Source organism: Triturus cristatus, chromosome 3_2 (genome assembly GCF_964204655.1).
Source record: "Triturus cristatus chromosome 3_2, aTriCri1.1, whole genome shotgun sequence".
Classification (NCBI taxonomy): Eukaryota; Metazoa; Chordata; class Amphibia; order Caudata; family Salamandridae; genus Triturus; species Triturus cristatus.
The window spans coordinates 460,310,632-460,334,631 of record NC_140584.1 but is presented as its reverse complement, the minus strand read 5'-3'; the positions used below and the strand labels follow the sequence as shown (position 1 = coordinate 460,334,631).

The 24,000-nt window shown below is 42.4% G+C and overlaps 1 protein-coding gene across 3 annotated transcripts in view; it reads right to left on the bottom strand.

Moving 5' to 3' along the window:
• The window catches only part of PLEKHA7 (pleckstrin homology domain containing A7), a 954,991-nt gene extending 932,149 nt beyond the window's left edge, over nucleotides 1-22,842 (bottom strand). For all 3 annotated transcript variants that reach the window (XM_085648087.1, XM_085648089.1, XM_085648088.1), the window contains exons 1-3: nucleotides 22,672-22,842; nucleotides 22,460-22,536; nucleotides 17,972-18,029 (exon numbers count right to left, since the gene is read on the bottom strand). In XM_085648087.1, coding sequence (XP_085504213.1) covers nucleotides 17,972-18,029; nucleotides 22,460-22,536; nucleotides 22,672-22,757 — 221 coding nt within the window. In that variant the 5' untranslated portion in view covers nucleotides 22,758-22,842. The remainder of the gene's footprint in view (nucleotides 1-17,971; nucleotides 18,030-22,459; nucleotides 22,537-22,671) is intronic.
• Between the last annotated feature and the right edge of the window lie 1,158 nt (nucleotides 22,843-24,000).

The window sequence follows — 24,000 nt, the reverse complement described above, 5'->3', positions numbered from 1 at the left end:
ATCAGGTAAGGGAGTGGCCTAGAAGCTGAAGACAGGCTGCCTGATTGTCCCCAGGCAGGCCCGTCTTTGATTTCTAGGACACTACCTGACAAACCTATTTTTCTGGGGCTCCAGGGTAATTTTACAGTAAGGCAAAGAGGAAGTGCTGAAAAAGGAGGTAGGAGCTGTAAGAACATTTTTAAGATTCGGCTGGAGAATACCTTCAATCACTTGCTAATGCACTGGATAAATCTGGTACCTCTACCACCTCCTCCTCAGAACTTTCCTGGGCCTGTGAAAACTCCAACTGAAGAAGAAAGCACATGCTGGAGGAAGTATCCAGACTTTTGACTCCTGTTGGAAGAAAAACTCACACAAAGAATCAAGGACTCCTGCTGGCACTTAGGGACTGGAACTGCTTTCCAAGTGTCAAGCGTTTGTCCTTCTGTTTACCTGCTTCAGGGAGACAAAAGCACAAAGATTCCTGACAGCAAGATGGCCTAACTAACTAAAGAGGACTAGACCCCACAGTAAACCAGGCTGGGGAGAGAACTGGTACTCAGAAGCCTGCCAGGAGGAGCGAGGGGCCGCAGGACTGACTAGAATAATCTTTCTCAGCAGTTGCAGACTATGTCGGAAGGTAAAATGTTTGAGTGGGACAATCTTTTTGGTGTGCTCGACCTATGCTCCACCGTGATCAGCCTGACAATGAGCCTTTGTCCCAGTCCACTGCAAACAGTTGTTTTTCCTTTGTGCATTACTTCTTTCTAGGTGTGTTTTGCATTAAAATCATTAAAATGCATATCTCTGATCCCCATAAACCTATTTTGATGACCTTGTTCTCTTTTTGCTCATATTTGGGGACGTTATTGTTTTGCATCCATTATTTTGAAATTGTTGGTATTGCTTGAACTTGGCAAGCACTTCTCTGCCTGCTACTTGTGCCACAGCTACCGGGGGACCAGAAGAAATTCTTTAAGAACTGTGTTTTGACTTAACCAGAGTAGGTTCATTAAATGGTTTGGGGTAGTCCCGCTCCCAAATAGTAACCCCATTCATAAGACTGGATGTGCTGCCATTTGATGAACAAATTTCCAGGAAGACACAATTAGTAGCTTCTGCACTAGGCCCACAGAGATCAAATCAATGCGGACATTGATGTGGAGTGTTAGTCATGCAGCAAAAATAGAAGACCTTCCTGAGAATATGCAAGGTCGGGAAACATGAGGAGAAGAAAGAGCTGACAGGCTAGAAGGGAAGGGTCATGATTGACGGCGACTCCTAGCACCTTTGTAAGAAGGCAGTCATTTAGACTCATCACTGATTTTGTGACCTCATCTTGCATGAGGATAATCCACGCATCTTCAGCATACAATAGTGCCCTAAGCCTGAAAGAACTGATGAGCTGAGAAAGAGGATGGACATATGTTTTTAAAAAACGTATGGGACATAAAGAGGAACCCCTTACGGACTTCATAATCAATACCTGGTTCGATAGAAACAAATTAAAACAGCCGAAAACAATGTGCTGGATCCCAATTTCAGCAATACAGTTGCCTTGAGTAGCGTGATCCATCATATCAAACATGGTGGAGAAATCTAACATGATTGGGGCTTCGGTGTCTCCATCATCCTGAATCTGTAGTATTTTTCCATCAAGGCCTTGGTAGAAGCCCATCTGACAATGGTATAAGAGGTTAGCTTTCTCCAAGCTCCTGGAGAGATGAATTGCTATGGCCTTTCCAAGGATTTTAAAAAGAGAAGGCAGGACTGTGATTGGATGAAAGCTGAAAGGTTGTTAAGGATGAAGTTTTCTTTTTTCCTCAGTCCTCTAGTGCAGTGGCCACTGAGAAGCTGGAGCTAACCATTTAGTTAAAAGGCTGTCTCATTCCAGAGTCAATTTGGGTAGCACCTCCACAGAACAAGGATCCAAACGTGGCTTTAATGGGATGCTCCAAGGTAACGGCTAGTTGTAAAAACTAAAAACCCTTCCAAATATTGCCCTCCCAGATCACCAGATGTGAGCTGTTAGCAGGCACAGCCAGGGATTAGATGGATTTTATATTGTCAAAGATAAATTTGACTCTGGTGATAAAGTACAAAAATATGCAGAAAAAGTATTTTGATTGTGGTCTGGAGCTGTTAAGGCAGTTACGTTTCATGAGTGTTCAGATCACACAAATTTCTGGCACAAAGAGTTTGGAACCTTGTGACTTTATTTATTAGATGGCCTACTTTGGCTTGTCTGATTACTACTTTATAATGCATGCACTGAAGGGTGTAAGATCACTTATCTACACAGTAGTCAAATTTAATTAATTGACGTTAAGCTTTTCTGTTTTTCAACTGAAGTTCTCTGAGCGATGCTGAGAACCATAGCTTTTGGGGCCTCGGCTTAAGCATTTCTTCAGACACAAGATAGCTGATCATCCGGTACAAACTGGAAGATAATGAAGCATAATGGTGGGATGGAAGCATAAATAATTTGTGTGATGGTAAAGATGATAAGACAGTGATCTGACCACTCTAGAGGAGTAAAATTTGTAATTCATAAGCCGAGAGAGCTCAACTAAATAAGGTTCTGGATGTGCCCCCACACATGTGTAGGGTCCAAAGTGAATTGGGACAAGCGGAAATATTTTAAAGGTTGTTTCAGATATGTTGCCATAGAGTACGGGACATCGTCTACATTAAAATTAAAGTCCTCTGACACAATAAGATTATTAAAATCCAGGTATTTTTTTCACTAAACAATGTTACATTTGCTGCAGAGTTGACAGAGCTTGCATTAGGAGGTCTATAAATTAAACAAATGTAGTGGTTTTGGCTGGAGAGTTTTTGATTGTACATAGAAGTGTGTTATAGTCCATGCTGGTTTAATCTGGATGGATCTGTATAATTTTTTTCCATACAGACTGAAACCACCCTCCGCCCCATGCTTGCTTGATGTGTTAACGTGTACAGTATTTTATCCTGATGGAATAGCACTGACAAGTGCTGAACTAGTCCCACATGTGTCTAGGTATTTAGAAAGTGACTTTCAGTTTAAATATGCACAAGAAATCATATCTTCCCTTTAGCTCAATATCAGATACTGGAGTGGTAGTGCAGCTTGAAGAAGGTAAAATGCAGTACGGGGGCTCGTCAGAGTGTGCTTCTGTTAAGGACCACAGACTGGCAGTTAAAGGAACTGATAAGCATGCGCAAAGAGGTAGGACCGGACATGGTTATGCAGAGGAGGTCACAGTACGTAGATGGAAGGAGTCCAAGATCATGTTTCCTAGCCAAGCTGTGTAAAAAAATTGGATTATAACTTGGGGTGAGGGACTACCAGTCTCAAGGAATAATCACAACTCTGGTCAGGGTGAATCCTCAAAGTCACTAACTTGGCCTGAGCTCAACCCCCGGAAGCAATGGCACACAGAAGACAGGCTTAACTTAGAGCAATGTGTGAAGTATTTATTCAGTACTAAAAAAGTAATAAAGTCAAAACGCAACACAATAACAATTGCAAGCCAATTTAGAAAATTAGAGTGAAATTTAATAAACAAAATAATACTCAAAATTGCAAAATCCAACCAGGGGACCCGTAGATATCAGTTGTTGAATACTTAAGGGGAAAAAATGCCAAAAAGCATGAAGTGGCAATGATAGTCTACGGTCATGGAAGGCTGGGACTTAGACACAATTTCAGGCTGACTACAATGGAGCATGGGTTGGATACACCAACCAGATTCATCCCAAAGATTTTTACATGATGTCTTAGAGCCTTACAAGCTCCAATCCACCACAGTAGTACACTTCTAAAGCCTGCTAGGACTTCAGGGTAGGCACACAGGGTATCATACAGAGGCCAACAATAGGGTCCAGTTCAAGTCCAGTTGCCACTGGTAAGCTGAGTATTTCCATGAAAAGGCTCCCTGTAGCCACACAGGATGGCAACCAACTGGCTCTTGAAGTCCACTTCTTTGTCATGGGTACAAGAAGGAGGAGGTCCAGACCTCCAGGGCTCCTTTCAGGTTAGGTTCAGCCATCTTCTGATATTCTGCATGTATTCTGAAGTGGGTGGCTACAGATGGTACATACATGCCTGCCACAAGCTAATGGGTGGGAGCAACTCCTGGTCCCTCCCTAACCAATGGGTAAAAGCTCCAGGGGCAAGATGGTGAACATATTCAGCTGCACTAAACTTGGGCTCTGAGCACTGGGGTGTGTGTGGAACTGTGATAATTCTACTGTCCTCCCATATCTAACATTAAACTCTAGTTTGGAGCAAGTATTGTACCCACAACAAACCCAGAGATCGAAGATGGGTAGGACAAATCCAGACAGTGGGTACACAAGAAATGTCTTGGCATCTCTCCTTTTCAAGTGCACCCTAAGTGTTACATGTGGCTCAACAGACCTGTCAAGCAGAATTTGATACTGAGCAGTCAAAAGGAGGCTCACAGCTCCCACCCAGCATATTGTGCGGAACTCGGAAGAGTCATCTCTGCCCATTCAGGTCAGCCTATTGTTTGCTTCTAGAGGTATTTCACACCTATTCAAAGCTGAGCATGGGCTGAGAGATAGAGGAGGCCAATGCTAATTAGTCTTCTGACAGTCCTAGCAGGTATAGGCTAACTTTCTAAAAGTTTATTTTCCTTAAAATTTTCATTAAAAATCTGGCTTCACCATTGAATTGGATTTCAAGAACTATAGTTCCATTATGTTTTAGCTAATCCCATCCCAGAGAAATAATATTGGTATTTTAATATGTACTCTGGTTTTCTATATTAAACAGCTAGGCGTGCTGCGGTGAAAATAGTTTTTAGGGCCTTGTTAAAGTAGGAACATGGTAAAAATAACTTTCTCGTTGCCCCACCTTTAAATAAGAGGCACCCTATCTTGTGGTCTTACATAGGGGGGACTTATTCTTTTTTAAAAGAGAGATTCTTACTGGTTAAAAAAAGGTTTATTTTGACAGGTCATAGTGCATGTTTATACTGCAACAATCAGGCAACACAGGAAAGGCCTGAAACCATGTTTGCACTGCCACTATAGTGGAAGGCACAATAGGTGCTGAAGTCCACAAATAGCATTTAACTTTGAGGCCCTAGGTGCAACTTTTACACCATATACAAGGGACTTTCAGATAAGTTAAATGTGTCGAGCAGAACAAGCCAATTTAACTATGGTTGAAGGCACTTTACCACAAGTCGTCAAGGGTAAAGTGCAGAGTTCTAAAGCAGAAAAAAATATAGGATGTGGCAAAAGGCAAAGAATCTGGGGTGACCACTCAGAAAAGGCGGCTTTCCTACAAGCTGCATATGACTAATTCAGAGAGATGTTGTTTTAACATTCTTTTCAACTTCTTTGTATTTCATGATAAGATTTGGAAGATGATTCATGGTGAATAAATGAGCTTGAATTTAGCAAACAATATTTAATTGACATGAAATAACAATGAATTACTTTTTCCTGTTAAGTATGTTTTTATTATTCTCTCAAGCTATGAAAAATGATGAAAAATATGAACGGTCAAATAAGGAGCAATAGTTCAGTACAATGAAAATATACACAAACAACAGGGTGTATATTTTAGGAATCACAACAGGTTATACTTTAAAGTATTGTGTTTTCACATTAAATCAACCCAATAAAACATTCATGCAAACACATAGAGAGAACTGGCAAACCTCCAATGATTACAGCCCAGCTTACCTAGTGGGCCTGATTCACAAAGGTACATTTACTTGTGTATATATAGCGTTATGAGCCCCACTGTACCCCAATATAGGCCAAGTTTGCTACACAACTTTTTACATACATTCGTCCTACCTTGCTCTACATAACGGTTCTGGCACTGAGCTTTTACCTAGTTATGCTGAATAAATGTCTATCAATTTTCCCTGAAACTGCCCTCATTTATCATGCATAAGGATTCCTAGTATCATATCTTAATCCCCTGCCCAGGGCGTACACAGCAGGGTTACCAGCTTTTGTATAATAACTCTGTACAAAAGTCACCGCTAACGTCATCCTTGGGAACAACAGGTCCACTATACATAATGGCAAGCCTTTACATATCTAGGTAGAAACCCTGAGGGTATGTTGTGGGTATAAAAGAACCACATCTTCACTGCCGAACCAGAGGAGAATCTTTCACGCTGACACTAGACGCTGAGGTTCCGGCCTGCAGAAGCTCCAGCACTTGCGGGGTATCTAAATCGAGACCAAGACGGTGTCCTTCGTTCTCTTCCATCAGGTAACGGGGTTGGCTCTTTACTAGGGGATTCTTGGCTTTACACCAACCAACATGCTAGGTACACTTCGGTACACTTAGATTGGGTTTGCATGGTAGGAGTACGCTTGATTACTGCTATGTACCTGCATATATTTACTGTTTTAGCAACATAGTAGCATTCTACCTTTTATTTACTCAGTCTGCGCTTGTAATCTTATATATCTGTTTCTGTCGAATGATTGTCGCAGCAAACATGTTTCATACTACAATGATGCTGGTTCAATAAATGCTTATTGAAAACGACCCCATTGTTTATTTTGTATATCTCTCTGAGACTAAGTGAGAACAATTGACTGAGCGAAAAGTACTGCATTGTTTGCACGATTCCTGAAGGATCAAGGGTTGTCATGTTCGATAGTTGCCAGAAACTACTTGCTCCTTGGTAAAGTTAGGGGGCTCATGGTGGCACTGTGAGCTAGCTGGTCTGAAGGCTAACATATACTATGGAGGTGTCTGGAATTAGTCTGAACATCAATCCCTTAGTTTGTGTTCTCTAAATGCACAAATGCTATGTATTATTAGGAACTACACTACAATAGTAATGTGTAGATCTACTCCTTCTCCTAAGTATTACTCTCCCACTTTTCACCATTTCTGAGTGGAGATTTAAACCTAGGTGTAAATATCCATACCATCCACTAAAGAGGTGGCGCCTCCATGAACTGAATTTACAAGAGTAAAGATACTATTAGGAATAAAATAAGTTATAACATGTTACCTGCTCAAACTCAATGCATAACAAATTATACAATAAGACGAACCTATTAATGTAATTTTTAGAATAATAAAATTATCCACCAACACTTTTATTTTTTGTTTAATGTGGAGTAAAGGTGGTTAAACGTTATGTATTTAATTAATTTGAATAATTTTTTTATAGAAACAAGTTACAAAGTTTGAGTATATTAATGCATTTATTTTTAAAATCAATAGTTATATCTAATGTTTTATCACACAAAAATTAAAAATGTATCATTTAAATTCGAATTGATTTAACAAATTTTAAATTAATCCCTGTGGGGTTTGATTAATTCCCTGACTACCTTTTTCAATGCAGTCTAAGTGGTTGGCCACGTGTGGTGCTTGACTTACTCCAAGGCTGGGCTAGGGTGCATTTAAGCCTGTTTTGATGCTATTATAATTGTAGTAAATGTATAAGTGCAGTTTGTGAATTGGAAAATGTGATACTCTTTTCTGGGTGTGTGTTTTGTATTCGCATTTTGCTCCCTACAGCCCTCGTTAAATTTCCCTTGGTTTTATCTATTTTGTAGCAATTATTCTCCAGTTCCACACCACTCTTTCTGGTCCATCCCACATTTACTACAAAAACATTTGCCTATGTGTGTAGATCTCTACCACCTTGGTGGAGTTCTCAGTACAGAAAAGATACGAAAGACAGAGGTGAAGCGCTCCTCCGATAGGTTTGCAAATTGCATTTCGTAGTAAGTTAACAGTACTACTGGAGTACTACTTTCAGTACTACAAAATACAACTTGTGAATCTCGCCCAATATGTTTAGGATCAAGTCCATCTATGTCCTAAACGTCTACTTTGGTATTAAAAGAATAGGGACCAGGTAAGACTCATTAGGGAAAATGAACAGCACAAGGGAGAGAGGTGTAAGAATTAACTGATCAGGTTAGCAGTAATTCATGGTGCAAAAAGGTATTGTTAACTGTAATTCTTTAAGTAATGATTTACACTTAGTTTCGCTTACGGGCATTTTTAGTTGACTTTTTATTACAAAGGGGAATTTCTAAGTATGTGTAAGGAGAAAAAATTAGAAAAATGGGCTGCAATGCACTTTCCGAGTCATGAATAAAAGCTTTTGTTTTGCTACCCTTTTGAAACATCACTATAAAACTGCCCAGATTCTGGCAATTGGAAAATCATTGAACTTGCTTCAAGTTCAACACAAAATTAACAACTGCTCACAAATAACCCATAGTAAAGTTTACCAGGGCTTCTGTAAACATATTTGTAGGTTGAAATACTGCAGGAAACATGGCTTACTCTCACCACTGGATTCTTCTAAAACATACATTCAGTACTGCTCTTTATAGCACCTGTAACTTACCAAACCATATGTTGGCAGGGCTCAGATATTAAATATATTAATGTTAACCAAACATTTTTGTAAGTACAAAGAATGATAAAATGCTTAAATTAATTCATTTGCATTTCAAAAAACATCCCTAGCACAAACAAGCATTGCAGGCCTGATCATGAGAAGATGATAATGGTAGATTTATTTATATCGTTATTTTTTAAAACATACGCAACAGGGCTTACAGCTTAAAAATAATAAGTAAAAATGCTGCCAGGGTGGAGGTGCACTTTACAAAAAAACAGAAAAGGAAATAAATTATTTCACAAAAATGCACGTAAAGAAACATTAAATGAAAGCAGGGATTAGCCCACCAGCCCTAGCACTGAGGTGGACCATTTTGTGTAGATGGATGTGTACCTAAGCACAAGATAAATGCTGTAACTCACAGTGAGTGCCATGGTTGAAGGGAGCTGCCCCTTTGCCCCATGCTGAGCAGAAGCAAAATGTAAATGGCAGATAAACATACCAATGGATGAAGGGTGGGGGGTCACTGAAAGGCCCAATTGTTTTCTAGAACACGAGGCTGGTAAAACAGCTCAATCAGACAATAGGCCAGACCTAAAAACATCTATTATTCATCAGAGTCAAAGGCCGAACTAGAATAACAAACCACAACATTTCCAATGTTAACTGAAGTACCCTACTTTCTGTTCATCTCTCTTTCTTCTGCCAACTGTTCTTTCAGTCTCAGACAATCTTGGATAAGCAATTAAACAGCCATTCGAGAGGCTTTTGATCCTACTGAACCCTCATGAGCGAACATTCCATTCGAAATTTCATTAAAATCAAATAAAAATCATGTGATCGACTTTTCTATGATAATGTCCTATAAAACTGGCATTATGTCAGATTGACCCAAAACATTCACTTATTCTTTTTATGTCTGGCTACAAATTGAAACAAGCATTTGTAAAGCCAATACATAAAGCTAGGCTAATAGCTTTGCAAATGCTTTTTGCCAAACGCATGCATTAAGACATGTGGATGCAGGGAGGGCACTCTTGTAACAGCTTTGCATTATAAAAGTTGCATCCAAACTGGCCTATGATACACACACATGCGTCCAGATGCATGCTTCCCCTTTTTATTGTACAGTTCCTTCACGGTGAGCAGCTATTTAAAATGGGAAATAACAAATGTTTAATAAATGAGTGCAAGCACAAAAAAACGAGTTTGCTCCATCAGCACTTGCAGCTACCAGGCACGACTTAAAAAAAGGGAAGAAAAAAAAGTAAAATAATTTAACATGTAGGTGGTATTGGGAGCATGATGGGGAGCTTTAAAGAGCAGAAGGAGTGAAACGTGAGTTAGTTTGCACTGGTGAATCAGAGGGAAAGCAGGGGAGAGAGCCTGGAAATACATGCACTACCAAGGAGTGTTAATACAAAATTTGGAGGAAAAAAAAGAGGCCCTGAGAGTCTGCAGTGGAAGGATACTACTCAGTCAGAACACTATTAAACCATAATGCTCCAGGGTCTGGCAAACACAAGAATACAGAGAAAAACCATCAAATCAAGCAGGCAACTGAGACATATAAAGCCATCCAATCTTGAGGAGGAAGTGGACAGAAACCCCACTCTAAATATGCCATGTTGCCAACAGATAATAGAAAACAAAAGGTCAGCCCACAGATCACTCAAGCAGTCTGGAGCTGGGTTCTAAAAACACATGATGCTATTCCAACCAAACTGTCGATACTACATATTTGTAACACATACATTCGTAATAAAAATACAAGAAGCACTACGTACACAGCTCAGGGTTTTACAGACAGATTCTCAAGGACAAGAAAGCATCCCAAATTAATTTTGTATAAGCACATCTCTAGTGTTCTTTTTGGTCTCTGCGGTCTATCCACAATAAAAACACAAATACTAGGCATGGTTACTTGATTAAGGGCTCTTTTTTGGGCCTAAAACTACAGTTTTAAATAGAATTCTAAATAACATTTCCAATGTGTATCCAACAAATTTGACAGGTGAGGTGTTTAATATGTAATGCTAGTATATGGAATTAATATACATTTGTGAAATTAAATTAGTGTAATGTGTGTGGCCAAAAGCGAACTCTTTGGCAAAGAAATCTGCAAGCAAAGCAAGAAGATGTCATGCACATTTTTTTCTTCTTTAAGGTTACTTTCACTTAGAATACACTAGGCCGTCTTTCCAAAAGTTCAGATGCCTGATTTTTCAAATACTGGTTACTGTGACAGATAAGCTTCGCTGCTGCTCTACACTTTATTAGTTTCTGTCAGACACCAATCTTTAAAATAAAATCACTTGAAAAGTTTGTCAATAAATACATCATCCTATAAAGAAAGTGTGTCAACCTCTGAAGGTCTTTCTGTGATGTTTGCATCAAGTGTTGAAGATACTTATTACCTCCTCGTCAGAACTCCCTATCACAGTCCTTACATACGTGAGCTTCAGCTCCCCCTGCAGACATCCTCGAGCAAAAAAAACACACTGCTCCCATCCCTACCCTCCAGGTCACGCCCACATCCTGGGGAACATAACCCCTGACCTGTTTTTTATCTGCAGTGCTGGATCAAGCTGATGGACTTGGTGCTTGTCTCCGGATGTGCTGGTAAGTAAATATTATTTTAAAAAGTCTCCTGTAGCAACCTTTTCTTGAGGAGGGCGGAGGTTTGACTTTCGATACCTACTGTAGCGGGACGGCAGCCTGCTCTGCATTTCATGAGAAAGAGCTTTGTGGAACGAAGCCCGTGGATTGCCTCTCTCCCAGTGCAAGGAAGTCTGAGTAGACTGGAGCGTCTGGGGCATGGTGTGTCTTTGGTCCTAATTGCAACACATATGCTGCGCTGCCGGTGGGGGTCGGTGGGACGGCCTTGAGTGACTCGTGAGGTTTGCGAGGCGTTTGCTTGGAAATTTGGACTGTGAGGTGCCATGCCAGGGTTGGCTGGCGCACGCCTTGTAGGCGAAGTAGTGTTTGCAGAGATTGGAAGGATGTTGCTGTAGGATGTGCTGGGACGTGTCCATTGGTCTGACTGGCGTCATAGCGGCTTGTGTTACAGGAAGTTGTTGTCCTGATTGGTTTTGGAATATAAAAAGTGGTGTGCTTTCTTCTGATCTCTGGCTTGTCGTGGAGGGTGGCAGGAGATCAGAGAAGTGTAATCATAAGGAGGAGGAGGTGATGGCTGGGCCTCCAGCTGCTCTTTCCTTGGCTGATGTCCAGAGGATAGAGGCTGCTTTTAAGGCCAGAGAAGCGGTGGGACCTAAGAGACAGAAGTTGGATTCCCCTGATCCCGGCTGTTGATTCCGAGGAGGTGAAGGGGCGCTATATTGAAGGGTTAGACCTTCATAGTGTTTTGCAACATGTGCTGGACAATTTGGGTTTTCCTGTGCCTTTGGTGACTGAGGAATCGGAGAATTTCTCTGCCAGTTATCAAAGAAAGGAGTCTGAGAGTCAGCCCATTCATAAGTCTGTCCAGAATGTGCCGACAGGGGAATGGCGGGATGTGGACAGGCATGCCTTTCCCCGGTTCCTGACAAAAAAGATATCCTTTGCAGGGGTTTACAAAGGAGTTTCTTCCGTCATGAAGGTTGATTCTCTGTTGAGTGGCCTTTCTTCTCAGAGTGTAGTGGTTTCTGAGGATGCAGTGTCTTCGGACCCTGGTGATAAAAGGATTGAAGGGGATCTGAAGAGGTCGTTTGCTGCTTCCAATTCGGCAGCTAGGGCTGCAGTGTATACCAGTTATCTGGTTCGGTCTCTGCTGAAGGACTGTCAGAGTATCTCAGAACAGATACTTTGGGATGATGATCACTCTGAGTCTTTGACTATGTTGGAGAAGCAGTTGCAATTTTTGTCGGACCAGTCTTTTGATTCCCTTAGTGCCTCAGCTGCGGCAGCTGGTGCCTCCGTAGCGGCTAGGTGATAGTTGTGGCTTAAGATTTGGAAGGCGGTGTGGCCCAGAAAAGTGCACTTATGAAGATACCCTTCACAGGCTCCAAGCTGTTTGGTGATCCCTTAAAGTCTATGATCAAGAAGACGGCAGAGGACAAGAAATTGTTGGCTACTGTCCGTCCACCCTTGAAGGGGATGTTTGCTGGCTACAAAAGAGCATATGGGCAGGCTTTTTAGACCAAAATGGCCAGTCAGCCCTTTCGTGGTCGGGACGTGGCCGGGGAGTCCCTTCCTTTCATAAATCCCAGGGCCAGCTGGGAGGTTCTGATACCGCTAGTCAGGCTAAATTGTGACCATCCTTTGTTTCTAGGGGGGAGCAACAGGTTTTTTGCAGTCTGGGAGGAGTGTGTCAGGGATCAGTGGGTCCGGCAGATTATCAGACTGGGATATTGTATAGAGTTTGTGGTGCCTCCCTTGAAAGTCTTCAGTTCTACCCGTTTCTGGGTCACCTGTGAAATGTCATGCCCAGTTGAGGGGGATTAAGGACTTGTTGGACAAGGGGGCCATTGTAAGGGTTCCTGTTGAACCACAGTGTAAGGGGGCTTACTTTGTCCTTTTTCTGATAAAAAAAACAAATAGAAATTACAGGCCGGTGTTGGATTTAAAGGCTGTGAATTTATGCATTCCTCACTGGCCATTCAAGATGGTGACTCTGCAGTGGATTCTTCCTTTCCTGTCAGTGGTGGATTTTCTAACCTCTCTGGATCTGAGGGATGCTTATATTCATGTGCCAGTGCACCAGGACTCACAGACGTTTCGGAGTTTCTGTGTGAGCGGCGAGCATTTCCAGTTTCAGGTATTGCCATATGGTCTCTCTGCTTCACGTAGGGTGTTTACCAAGGAGTTGGCCCCTTTGGTGGGGTTGTTGCATGCGCAGGGGATCCAGGTGTTCCCGTACTTGGGTAACTGGTTGATTTCTTCCTCTTGTTTTCCTTAGGCTCAGTCCCAGATTCAAGATGGTTTACAGTCTTCTACAGAGGGTGGGGTGGTTGCTGAACCTGGAGAAGTTCCATTTGAATCACACTCAGGAACTGTTGTTTATTGGAGGGGTCTTCAACATGAGGGTGGGGAAGGTGTTCCTTTCTGGACTTCGCAGAATGACTTGTGAAAGTAACAGAGGGCAGTCTTGGCCACTCCAGCTTCCACAGCAAGGCAGTGGTTGAGGGTTCAGGGCTTGATGGCCACTACTATCACAATTATTCCTTGGGCCAGGTTGCAGTTGTAACCATTGGTGAATCACATCCTGCGCTTCTGGTGTCTGGGGGTCACAGGATTGCGACCAGTTGATTCAGGGGGGTCCGGGTACCTCCCGAGAGTTGGCTTGGTGGTTGGATGTGGGGAATCTCATGAAGGGTTCTCCATTTGCGCACCAGGACAGGATGGTTTTGACAACAGATGCCAGCGAACTGGGGTGGGGGGCTGTGCTTGCTCAGGATTTGGTTCAAGGAATCTGGTCGGGTCAGGAGACTCAGATGTCTTCCAACTGGAGGAAGTTAAAGGCAGTCCAGCTAGCCTGGTTCTCTGTTGCAGACAGACTGCACTGTGGTGGTGTGCTATGTGAATCATCAGGGGAGTGTGAGAGTGGCTTCTCTCAATAAGTTAGCTCAGCAGATTTGCCAGTGTGCAGATTTGAATTTGTTGTCACTAAGGGCAGTTCATCTTTCTGGGATTTTTAACACGGATGCCGATCAGTTGAGCAGGATGTTTCCATGGCTTTCTGAGACGTGTTTGGACAGGGAGGTGTTTGGGGTTCTCAACCAGAAGTTTGGGGTACCTGGGTTGAACCTGTTTGCGACGCCAGAGAATGCACGGAGGGTCAGGTTTTGCTCTCCGAGTCTATCAAGTAAGGTTTAAAAGGTGGATGCGAAGTTGTTTGCTCGGGAAGGGGGGTTGCTGTTAGCTTTTCCTCCGATTGCGATGAGTCAGAGGGTGTCGGTGATCCTGGTAGTGCCAGGCTGAAGCAGGAGGCCGTGGTTCCCTCTGCTGTTACAGTTGGCAGTGCTGCTGTGTTGGAAACTTCCCCTGTACCCATGTCCCTTGAAATTTCCAGGTCGGTCTCTGGAGTGTCTGGTCCGGTTGCGGTTGGCAGGTTGGCTGTTGAGAGGGTCAACCTTGTGGCTCTGGGTTGTTCTCATGAGGTGGCTCTCTTTATTCAGCAGTCTCTAAAGCCTTCTATGCTGAAATCTTAGGACAGACATTGGGTTTCGTCTCAGTTCTGGTTTTCTGGGGAGGGCTGGTCGGCCTTGACGGTGGACACTGTGAAGGTTTTGGACTTTCTGAAGGATGGTTTTGATTTTGGCCTGGCTGTTTCCACTTTGCGGGCTCAGTGGGCTGCTGTGCACGGTTTTAGGGGTCAGGACTGATGGTGTGGTGCCACTTGTGGAAAGACTCTTTAGGAGTGGTTTTCTCAAGAAGCCTGTGGTTAAGTCCTTGGCTCCTGGTTGGGACTTACCTTGGGTCTTACACGTGTTGCAGTCTTCCCTGTTTGAGCCGCTGGAGGAGGTTTCCCTGTGATTTCTGACTATCAAGGTTATTTTCCTGGTGGCTATTACCTTGGCAAGATGTGTGGGGGATTTTGGGCTCATTGCTGTGTTCTAAGCCTTTTTTCGATGCTAACAAGATAAGGTGGTTCTCAGGCCAGATCCTACGTTTTTTCCTGAGATACCCTTCTTGCTCCATTATTCAAAGGAGTTGATTTTGCCTGCGTTGTGTGCTGATCCTCAGTCTGAGGAAGAAGTTCTGCTGCACCGTTTGGATGTCAAGTGGACCCTTGGTGTGTATCTGGATCGTGTGTGCCCTTTTCGTAACGTGGATTCCCTTTTTGTGACCTTTGGTTCAGCGGGACAGGGTCTGGAGCCTTCTGTTGCTACTCTCAGTCAGTGGTTGAAGTGGGCTATCTTTGCAGCTTATGAGTCCGGGGGGGTGTCGGTGCCTGGGGCTGTGCAGTGTCGCTCTACCAGGGGGATAGCTGCTTCCTGGGTTTGTTTGCAAGGGGCTTCAATGGCTGAGATTTGCCGGGCCGCCACTTGGAGTTCTCCTCACACCTTTATGTCCCATTACTGCTTGGTGATGGGGGGGTAGGGTCAGACAAATTTGGGGACGCAGTGTTGCGTTTTGTGCAGGTTCTGCTTGATGCTTATAACAAAGTCTGTTCTGCAGCTGTGGTGTTTGAAGCCGAATTTTTTGCTTGGGTATCTGCTCATGTATATAGGGACTGTGACAGGGAGGTCTGACGAGGAGGTAGTCACCGGTTACTTACCGGTAATGTTCATTACTCCAAGTCTTAGAGCTCCCCATCACAGTCCTGGTTCCCGTTCCTCCCTCCCTGTGTTCGGCTTCTTGTGCTTTGGTTTACAGAATTTCCAGAGGTGAGGTCAGGGGTTATGTTCCACAGGATGTGGGCATGGCCTGGAGGGTAGGGATAGAAGCAGTGTGTTTTTTTTTTTTGCTTGAGGATGTATGCAGGGGGAGCTGAGGCTCACGTATGTAAGGACTGTGACGGGAAGGTCTAAGACTCTGAGTAATGAACATTACCAGTAAGTAACCGCCCATTTCTAGTTTCTGTACAAGACTGTGAAATCTGTCCTCTTCAGTCTACATTCAAGTAGAACTTATTTGCAGCCATTAACCTAGAATACAGTACGTAAATTTAGCTCAGGGGCTATTGTAATTCTGCCATGTCTATACTTCATCTGATGTTCCATGTAGAAAAGCCATGAAGGAGTTGTCACTGTGGATAACTCTTCCTCGATCTCTGCTTGCTTACAAACTTGTGTCCTTCTCTAGTTCGGTTTATTTTATATAATATAACACCATCTTTTACTGTATTTGATTCCCCAGTTGGGTTTAGAGAGGAAAATGGCCCTTCATCAACAGCAAAACTGTGTAAAGAGTTCTAATGTGAGCTGCTCTCCCTTATGACCCCTCTTTCGAAACAAAAAAGGGGAGAATGTCAAAGTGACTCCTTGTGAATTCAACCTTTCGCGTTTGACAGGATAAGCAAGAACTACAGACTGGAACGTGGCGGCAACTGGCAAGCCATATGGTAGTCAGGAAAAATACATTGGAATTTTATTGTTATCTTTCGCTTGGTCCTCCTCCACCTGGTGTCTGATCAGTGCATTGTGTGTGCTCAATATGCCAGGGCTATGATCAGACGCTAACTCCTTTCAAAATATTTCAGGAGCAAATGGTTCTTACGTCTGTTTTCAAAAGATGAGGATGAATGGCGTTGCTCGTGGTCTCCTAGAATGTTATTCCATGACATGGGTGCACATCCTGAGAAAGATCATGGTAAGGAGAAGCGGTCCAGAATGTAATGTACCTTTGGGCTCTAGGCTGAAAGAGCTGGAACTACACAGCTTTTATCTGACAGTTTGTTATTTTTCGGGTGGCTTGGTGTGCTCATATTAAGGACTTTAAGAATAATGCAAGCTGGTCTGCTTCTGTACCATCCCTTCAAAATGTGTAGTGCTTTACTACCTATGTATTTGTGGATGCATGTGAAAAATGTCTCATGCCAAATTAAATAGTTTAAGATATACATAACATATGCTGCTACTGAAATGCTAAAATGTGTACACTGTGCCAAAAAATATAACAGCAAAAATGTAAGAGTGGTGAAGCTAAATCTAAAAATTAATGCACAGTTTATTTTGTAACACGTTGCTGGGTTTGACGGGTTTTACACCAAGAGCTGGTGGACAAAAGAAGCACTTCAGAGAAAGGAATAATCTGGTCAAGAGCCTGAAAAACAACAAAGGTAACAATACTGACATAACCGAGATGCAGTTTGAGGGCTTTTTCATAATAATTTTTCTTCTCCTTTTTTTCTTTCTGTCCATGTTACTTTACAACATTAAGTTATTACATTGAAAGCACTTGTATAAATACTAATATGAATATATTCAAGTGGCATTTTACAAAGTAAGCATTACAATAATAAAAGGATCACTTTGAAGAACAGATTCCGCTGTAGTCTCAAATCATCGAAACATGTTTATTTGCACAAAGTTTGGAAAAGGTTCTACCGTCATGACTAGTACAGAAGCTATGTTTATGTGAGGTCCTTGCCAGCTCATCTGCATACCTCCACGGTGATAGTCGTACAACAAACTTGTACTGTGCTGGCAAAAGTAACAGTGAGGTACAAAGAGCAATGGCCGCTAATGGGCAAATCACCAACATGCAGCAGCCTGCAATGCATACACAGGAAGGCAAAAGAGGTTCAAATCAAGTAATTTCCTCCTCTATGTGTGTATTGCAGGCTGAGACATTTAGATTTTAGTCCTGAGTTGTAACACACAGATGCAATGCAAACAAAGGGGTCTTATAAATATTATCATAGAGGGCAAGCCCAGAAACACAGACAAAGTCCATATAAACGCTGCTACCACCTCGGTATTACACTACATTACAAATGCGCCACCTGTGCCAGGACATGCACATGACAAAACAATAATGATCCAAACAAAACAACACAGAGCAACTGGCCGGGGCCCTTTTCCAGATAAATAGTTCTGACTTTAAGTGCAGCCATGCACCGCTTATGTGGGAACTTTTTCTGGTCTCAATCAGCACCAGACAGCAGTAAAACATAGGTAGCTCTTTTGACTGAAACATTACAGGATTACAAACAGAAAGTAACAAGATGCCGTGGAGACAATACTCACTCAATGAAGTAACTTGCTCCTTCATCAGTGAAGCCCTCCTCCCATCCCCGGGGTAGGTCTGCCAAGACATAGAATAGAACATGAGAAACTTCAGGGTGAAAGAGCAGAAGACAATATAACAAATCAATGAAGAATATAACATGGCACTAAATGTAGCAATGACTAATAAAAATGAAGGTGTAAAACAAAGCAAGAAGGAATTGAAAACTACATGTGCATATTATAAAAAATCCAAGAAGGGCCATGCACTGAAAATGGATAATAAAAAAAGTATAAATTTAAGGAACATGTTAGAAATCAAACAGTATATCAGAGATAATGGGAGGGCCACAGGATGACAAATGTTATAGTAAGAAAGACAGTGAGAAGTAATTCAATGCATGCAAGAATGTAGCAAATTAAATTGTAAATGAGCAATGCACAACAAACAATGTAAAAAAGCAACAGTGGCAGAAATGCATGAACATGTGTTATACGCATAAACAACTGAATAACAAGTTGGATTGCTATCAATGTAGGCAAAAAGTGCCTCTATGCTGTTTAAGGATGTACATTTCAAATATCACAAATGCTTTGTATTAGCGGATTGATTTTACTCACTTTGTGAATCATCAAATACATTTGGAGAAAACAAGATCAATTTGACCTAGGAGTATAAAGACTGTCTTGCAGAAGAATGATAGTGGGTGGACGTAGTGTCCTCAAAAATATGTCTGGAATACAAATTAGAATTTTTATATAAAATGATTAGTGTGCCTTTGCTGTTGAAAGTTTCATGAGGCACAGGGTCAGACTGATTTGCATATGGCCATGTCTGAACTGGGGTGGCAGAGTGGGCTAAAGAACGGTGATGGATCAAACCCAGATCTGTTGACTGGGTGGGAGTGTTTGATTGGTTCTGATGCTCTGTCCATCACCACCCCCTTTTGTACCGCTTTGTTCGCCATAAGTTGGCAGGGTATGCTCAGATGTGAGTCCCTTGCTCACTTTGCCACTGGATTCAAGCAAGCCTGGCTGAAGACGGTTGAAATGCCAGAAACCGGTCCTAGGAAGCTTGTTTCCGGTCCAGGGAAAGCATGGCTTGGCAGTTCGGGCTGGACTGTTCCCATGAGGCACAGGGTCAGACTGATTTGCATATGGCCATGTTTGAACTGGGGTGGCAGAGTGGGCTAAAGAACGGTGATGGATCAAACCCAGATCTTTGACTGGGTGTGAGTTTTTGATTGGTTCTGATGCTCTGTCCATCACCACCCCCTTTTGTACCGCGTTGAAAGTTTCAAAGCGGGGTCTGGCACGGAAAGTAGAGCGACTCAAAATTGCAGGATGCATAAACTTTACAAAAAATAAAAATATTCTTTACAACTTTATATTTCACACTATTCTGTAATAAATGCCATCTTCCTATTTTTGGAATCTTAATTCGCTAAGAATGTATTTTATTAGGTCCACGAGGGGGAACTAAACAGGAAGACAGTTCAACACAGCCTGATAGAGGTATTTTCTCGGTTCAGAGAACAAATATTTTGTATCCGCTATTTTGTACCTGAAAAGGTGATTAACTCCTAATGCTTTAGGCCCTGATATTTTTGGGTGATGCTCAAGATTGCACCTCAAACAATGGCAGGAATTTGGTAAAATTTAACAAACCCTAATTTACACATTTACTATTTGTTAGTACTATATTATTGTTGGATTTGGCAAGGATATCAACAAGAAATATTCGGATATTGTGAATTCACTGCCTTGTTGGGAAACTCAGATTAACAACAAGAATATTCAGTTGGAGCACTGTTGTGGTTTTTCTTATTGTGATTACTTGCATTCCAAGAGCTGCCAAGTGTTTGTAGAGTTACCAACACTACAAATATTCCAGGTCACTGCCTTGTCAAGTTTCTACAAATACAGCTCCAAATTCAGATTTTGTACAAGTAAGAAAAGACATTTTATCTTAGTAATACACGTAACTAGGCGAGTGGTATCTCAAACCTATGCAATCTTTAAAATGCCAGATTATTGAGAAAATTTAGAAATTAAGGGCCAATAAGGAGAGAATAAAAGGATCATTAAAACCTCTACAAAGTGAATGGCTCTAGTCAATCTACTGCACAGTGCATTTCAAAGGGTGAAGTTGAGAAGAATCCATTCTTCCAGAGGTATAGTTTGTAGTATACTTCTGAAAGGCTGTCCAGAATGTTCCTTCTAAAGAGTAAACTATGCAACACAGTTCTCCAACGAGTAGCTCATGAGCTACTGGTAGCTCCCCACACACCTGTAAGTAGCTCCTTCAGTGATTATTCCAGTCTACTAAATTTGAAGTTTTTGCTTGGCTCAATTAATATGTGCATACCAAAATTGAAGTATGTGCATCTGAGATGAAAATGTATGTATTCTCAGACCCATTTAGAGAATAATATATTTAAACTGATATTTAAGTGAAAGCCATATGATAGTGGAGATGTATTACCAATATTACCTTGGTGCCAGAGGCATGGCAGTTATGTATTACCCATGTAAAGGCATTCCATATTGACAAAGCCTTTTTTACATTGCTTTGTGCAATCCTGCTTCATACATTGAAGTGATCACTGCTGGCAACCCTGCAATGTAGTGACCACTGCTGGTAATCTTGTACAGTGTGCGACTAATCTAGTCATTATTATTACAAAATCTAATAATATTAGTAGCTCTGGACGGTTTTCATTGAACATAAATAGCTCCTATTACAGAAAAGGTTGGAGACCCCAGTGCAACAAATGTAAGGTCACAGTGGACTCCTTTGAACACATGGTTTAGAGATGGGGTGATTGTTGAAAGGTACAATACGGAGTATAGTAACTACTCCCTGCATTCAGATTGCATTTCTAAGCTGCTCTACGACAGGCTTCACAGACAATAGCTAATTCATAGGACCTATTGTGCATACTCCATACAAGCTTCTTTTCTCAGTGTTTGTGGACAGATAATCCTCTGCATACAATGTTTCAGTTTAAAGTGGTTAGCATGCTAGGATAGGGAAACTTGAAAAATTACTTCTTCTCCAGGGAAGTTTGTTAAAGCTATTTTATTGATTCACTGACTTGCCGAGATTGTAGACTTGAATTTAGGTTATAATGTATTGATTTTGCTTTTTATATGCGCAAATGAATTAAGTGAAAGAAGGAACGAAGCATTTTGGAGAGAGTATAGTAAAGATGCACAGACGTCCACATGAAATTGGGTAGGAAAGGATTGATAGGAATAAGGACTAATCAGGAAAGAATGCAACTATACAGGAAAAGGACAACCAAAACAAGGAGAAAACTATAATGCAGGAACACATTTTTCAGGAAGAATAGATAAAAAGAGAATCTAGAAGAAAATCAAAGCAGGAAGAAGACCAGCAATGCATGAACTAGAGCACTCAGTACACTGGAAGAGGGATGATGCAGATGAACAGGCCAAATTACAGACATAAACCAAAATCAAGAAAATAATGCAAAAAAATGCAACAATGCATATGATGATGAAGAAGTGTAGCAATACTGTTAAGAAAACGTGATGTAATAGTAAAAAGCAGTAATATTATAGAAACAAACCAAATTGGTAACAAAAGCAAACATTTTGAGTATGCCTCAAATCAGGGATTAAAGCAAAAATGCATGGAAGAAGCATTTGGATCTAGGAGACAATCAAAACAATGCTGATGACTGTGCGAAAATGAGAGAAACTACAAAGCAGGAATAAAGGCAAAAAAGAAAATGCCCAGCAATAAATTAAAATGGAGACAAAACTGCAAGAAACTTAATGAATGAATAATGTTGTAATTAATTAATAATTTGTCAAACACTATGCTACTAAGGATAATGGAATTCCAGAAGGTTATCAAATAGAAATTAGAAGATGGAGGTAGAACCTATAACTAACAAGCAAAAAAGGTTTTCATATTTCGAAAATAGTGAATAAAAGCAACAACAGATGAAATAAAGTAACACGTTGAATGAATTTACTAATGCATGGAAGAATGTAACCAACAAAGAATGGACGTAATAAATCACTAAAGATTGCATCAAGGAAATGCAACATGTCTTGGGGAACACAACAGTGAAAGAAATAATACAACAAACTGGAAAAAAAACAAAGCAGCCAGAACACAACAACTTGGGTGGCATGCAACATACTAGTTTGGAGTGCAACGATATAGTTTCTAACATTTACAAAAAGAAATTTCGCAGCAACGTCGCCATACAGGGAAGACAGCACAAAACACAGAAGAAAGTAAAACTTAAGATATGAATGCATTCATTCATGAAGAATTAACAGTCTGCAGAGATGGCAATACTGCATGGGAAATGTGGTTAGGGAAAAAGTACACGAGTATACAAAAGTAAATAAAAATACAAGGTACAACAAACGACATACACATGCATACGCTAAAAACTGTTCGGAACATTCCTCGCAAAGCAAAAGATGAAAGTGCAGAGGGGGCAGGCATGTCACTCTTTCACCCACCTGACCGGATCATATGGCCGGAATTGACAGGCTCTCCTGTGCGCGGGTGCAGCCAAGACGTGGTGCAAGTTTTGTCACTGAGGAATGAAAACATGCACCTGTTATTGTCATACTGTAGGGATGAGAAGTGTATCAAAACACAGAGCTGGGCAGGTTGTGCGTGAGTGCAGGGTGGGTTAACAAAAAGGAAGTGGGGGAAATTCCGGGCTTACTTCACGAAAAACACTCGGCCATCCTTGCACACTCCGTAGGACCAGGGCTCAGGTAAACTATCCCGCCCGACTGCGGCCGCCGCCATGTTCGCTGTCCCAGATCCTCCTGCCTGCAGCCCCAGGCTTGGGCTGCTGCAACACCGGCGCGCGCGCCCTGCCTCCTTGCTGAGCTCGCTACGGAGCGCGCCCGCGCGCCCGAGGGATCGCACGAGGCGCGTGATGGCACTCTGCACTGAGAGCTAAGGGGTCAACGCGCGCGGATTCCCTTGCTTTGCTCGTGGCACATGCCCCTTGGGGCATGTGCCACGAGTGCTACGTGCCACGTGTGCTACCTGGCTGCAAGGGAATGCTGATAAACCGAGAGCTTTTACATGGGCCCGCACCGGAGGCTCACACACGGCCTGAAGCTGTGCTTTTACTTATCCAGTGACGGGCAGTCCCTTCCGCAGAACACGTATAGTTCGTTCACTTGACTCAGGTGCACATACCTATGCGCGTCTCGGCAAATCCTGTTCACGAAAACTCTGAAAAACTACATGCATAGGACGGAGATGGGAGGATATCTTTTGGCATGGCGGTATTTCTTAACTTCTTTCACTCCTGACCTCTGGACCCCTTCCCCCTTTGAAATACTTCTTGTAGTACTTGTTGATCTCATTCCTACAATAAAACATCTTCCTGTTTATTTTATTTGTTTGTGAATTTAAAGCTCGACCAACATTATCTGTCACGTGACCATCGTTGCTACTTTGTTTGGTCGAGAAGAACCAACTAAAGGTAAACATTATGTGAACAGAACGAACACGGCGCAGCTTTGTGTGTTGCCACTGGGGTGGGGCGCACTACCAGGTGTAGAGCAGAGAATGCGGCGCCCTGGAGCCGGAGCTGCGCACTTTGTACCTGCGATGCACTGATAATCGGCTCAGGCCCCTGCCCGACGGGGGAGGGGTTCATTCCCAAACACAAAGTATCAGTGTCTCGATCTCACAGCGGCAGGGAGGGACAGACTCCCGACAGAGGACCCGTTGCTACCACGGGTTAGAGCGCCCCCACCCTCTGCGTACAGGGCCTGGCGCACATCGAGGCGCTCTTGGCATTTATAAGAACTGGTTATTTCATGGGCAACAGGGTGCCCTTCAGAGTGACGCTTAACCTCTGCCCCCCCCCCCCCTGCTGCTGATGGGATTAGGGCCGCCTCCTGCACGCATTATGAGATCTGCTCTGTGGTTGCCAAATCTCCGGCCCCTGAAGGCATCACAAACTGGCTCGCTTATTACCAGCGTGCTGGAGAAAATAAAACAATTCCCACTTTACGCGGTTTTACTGGAG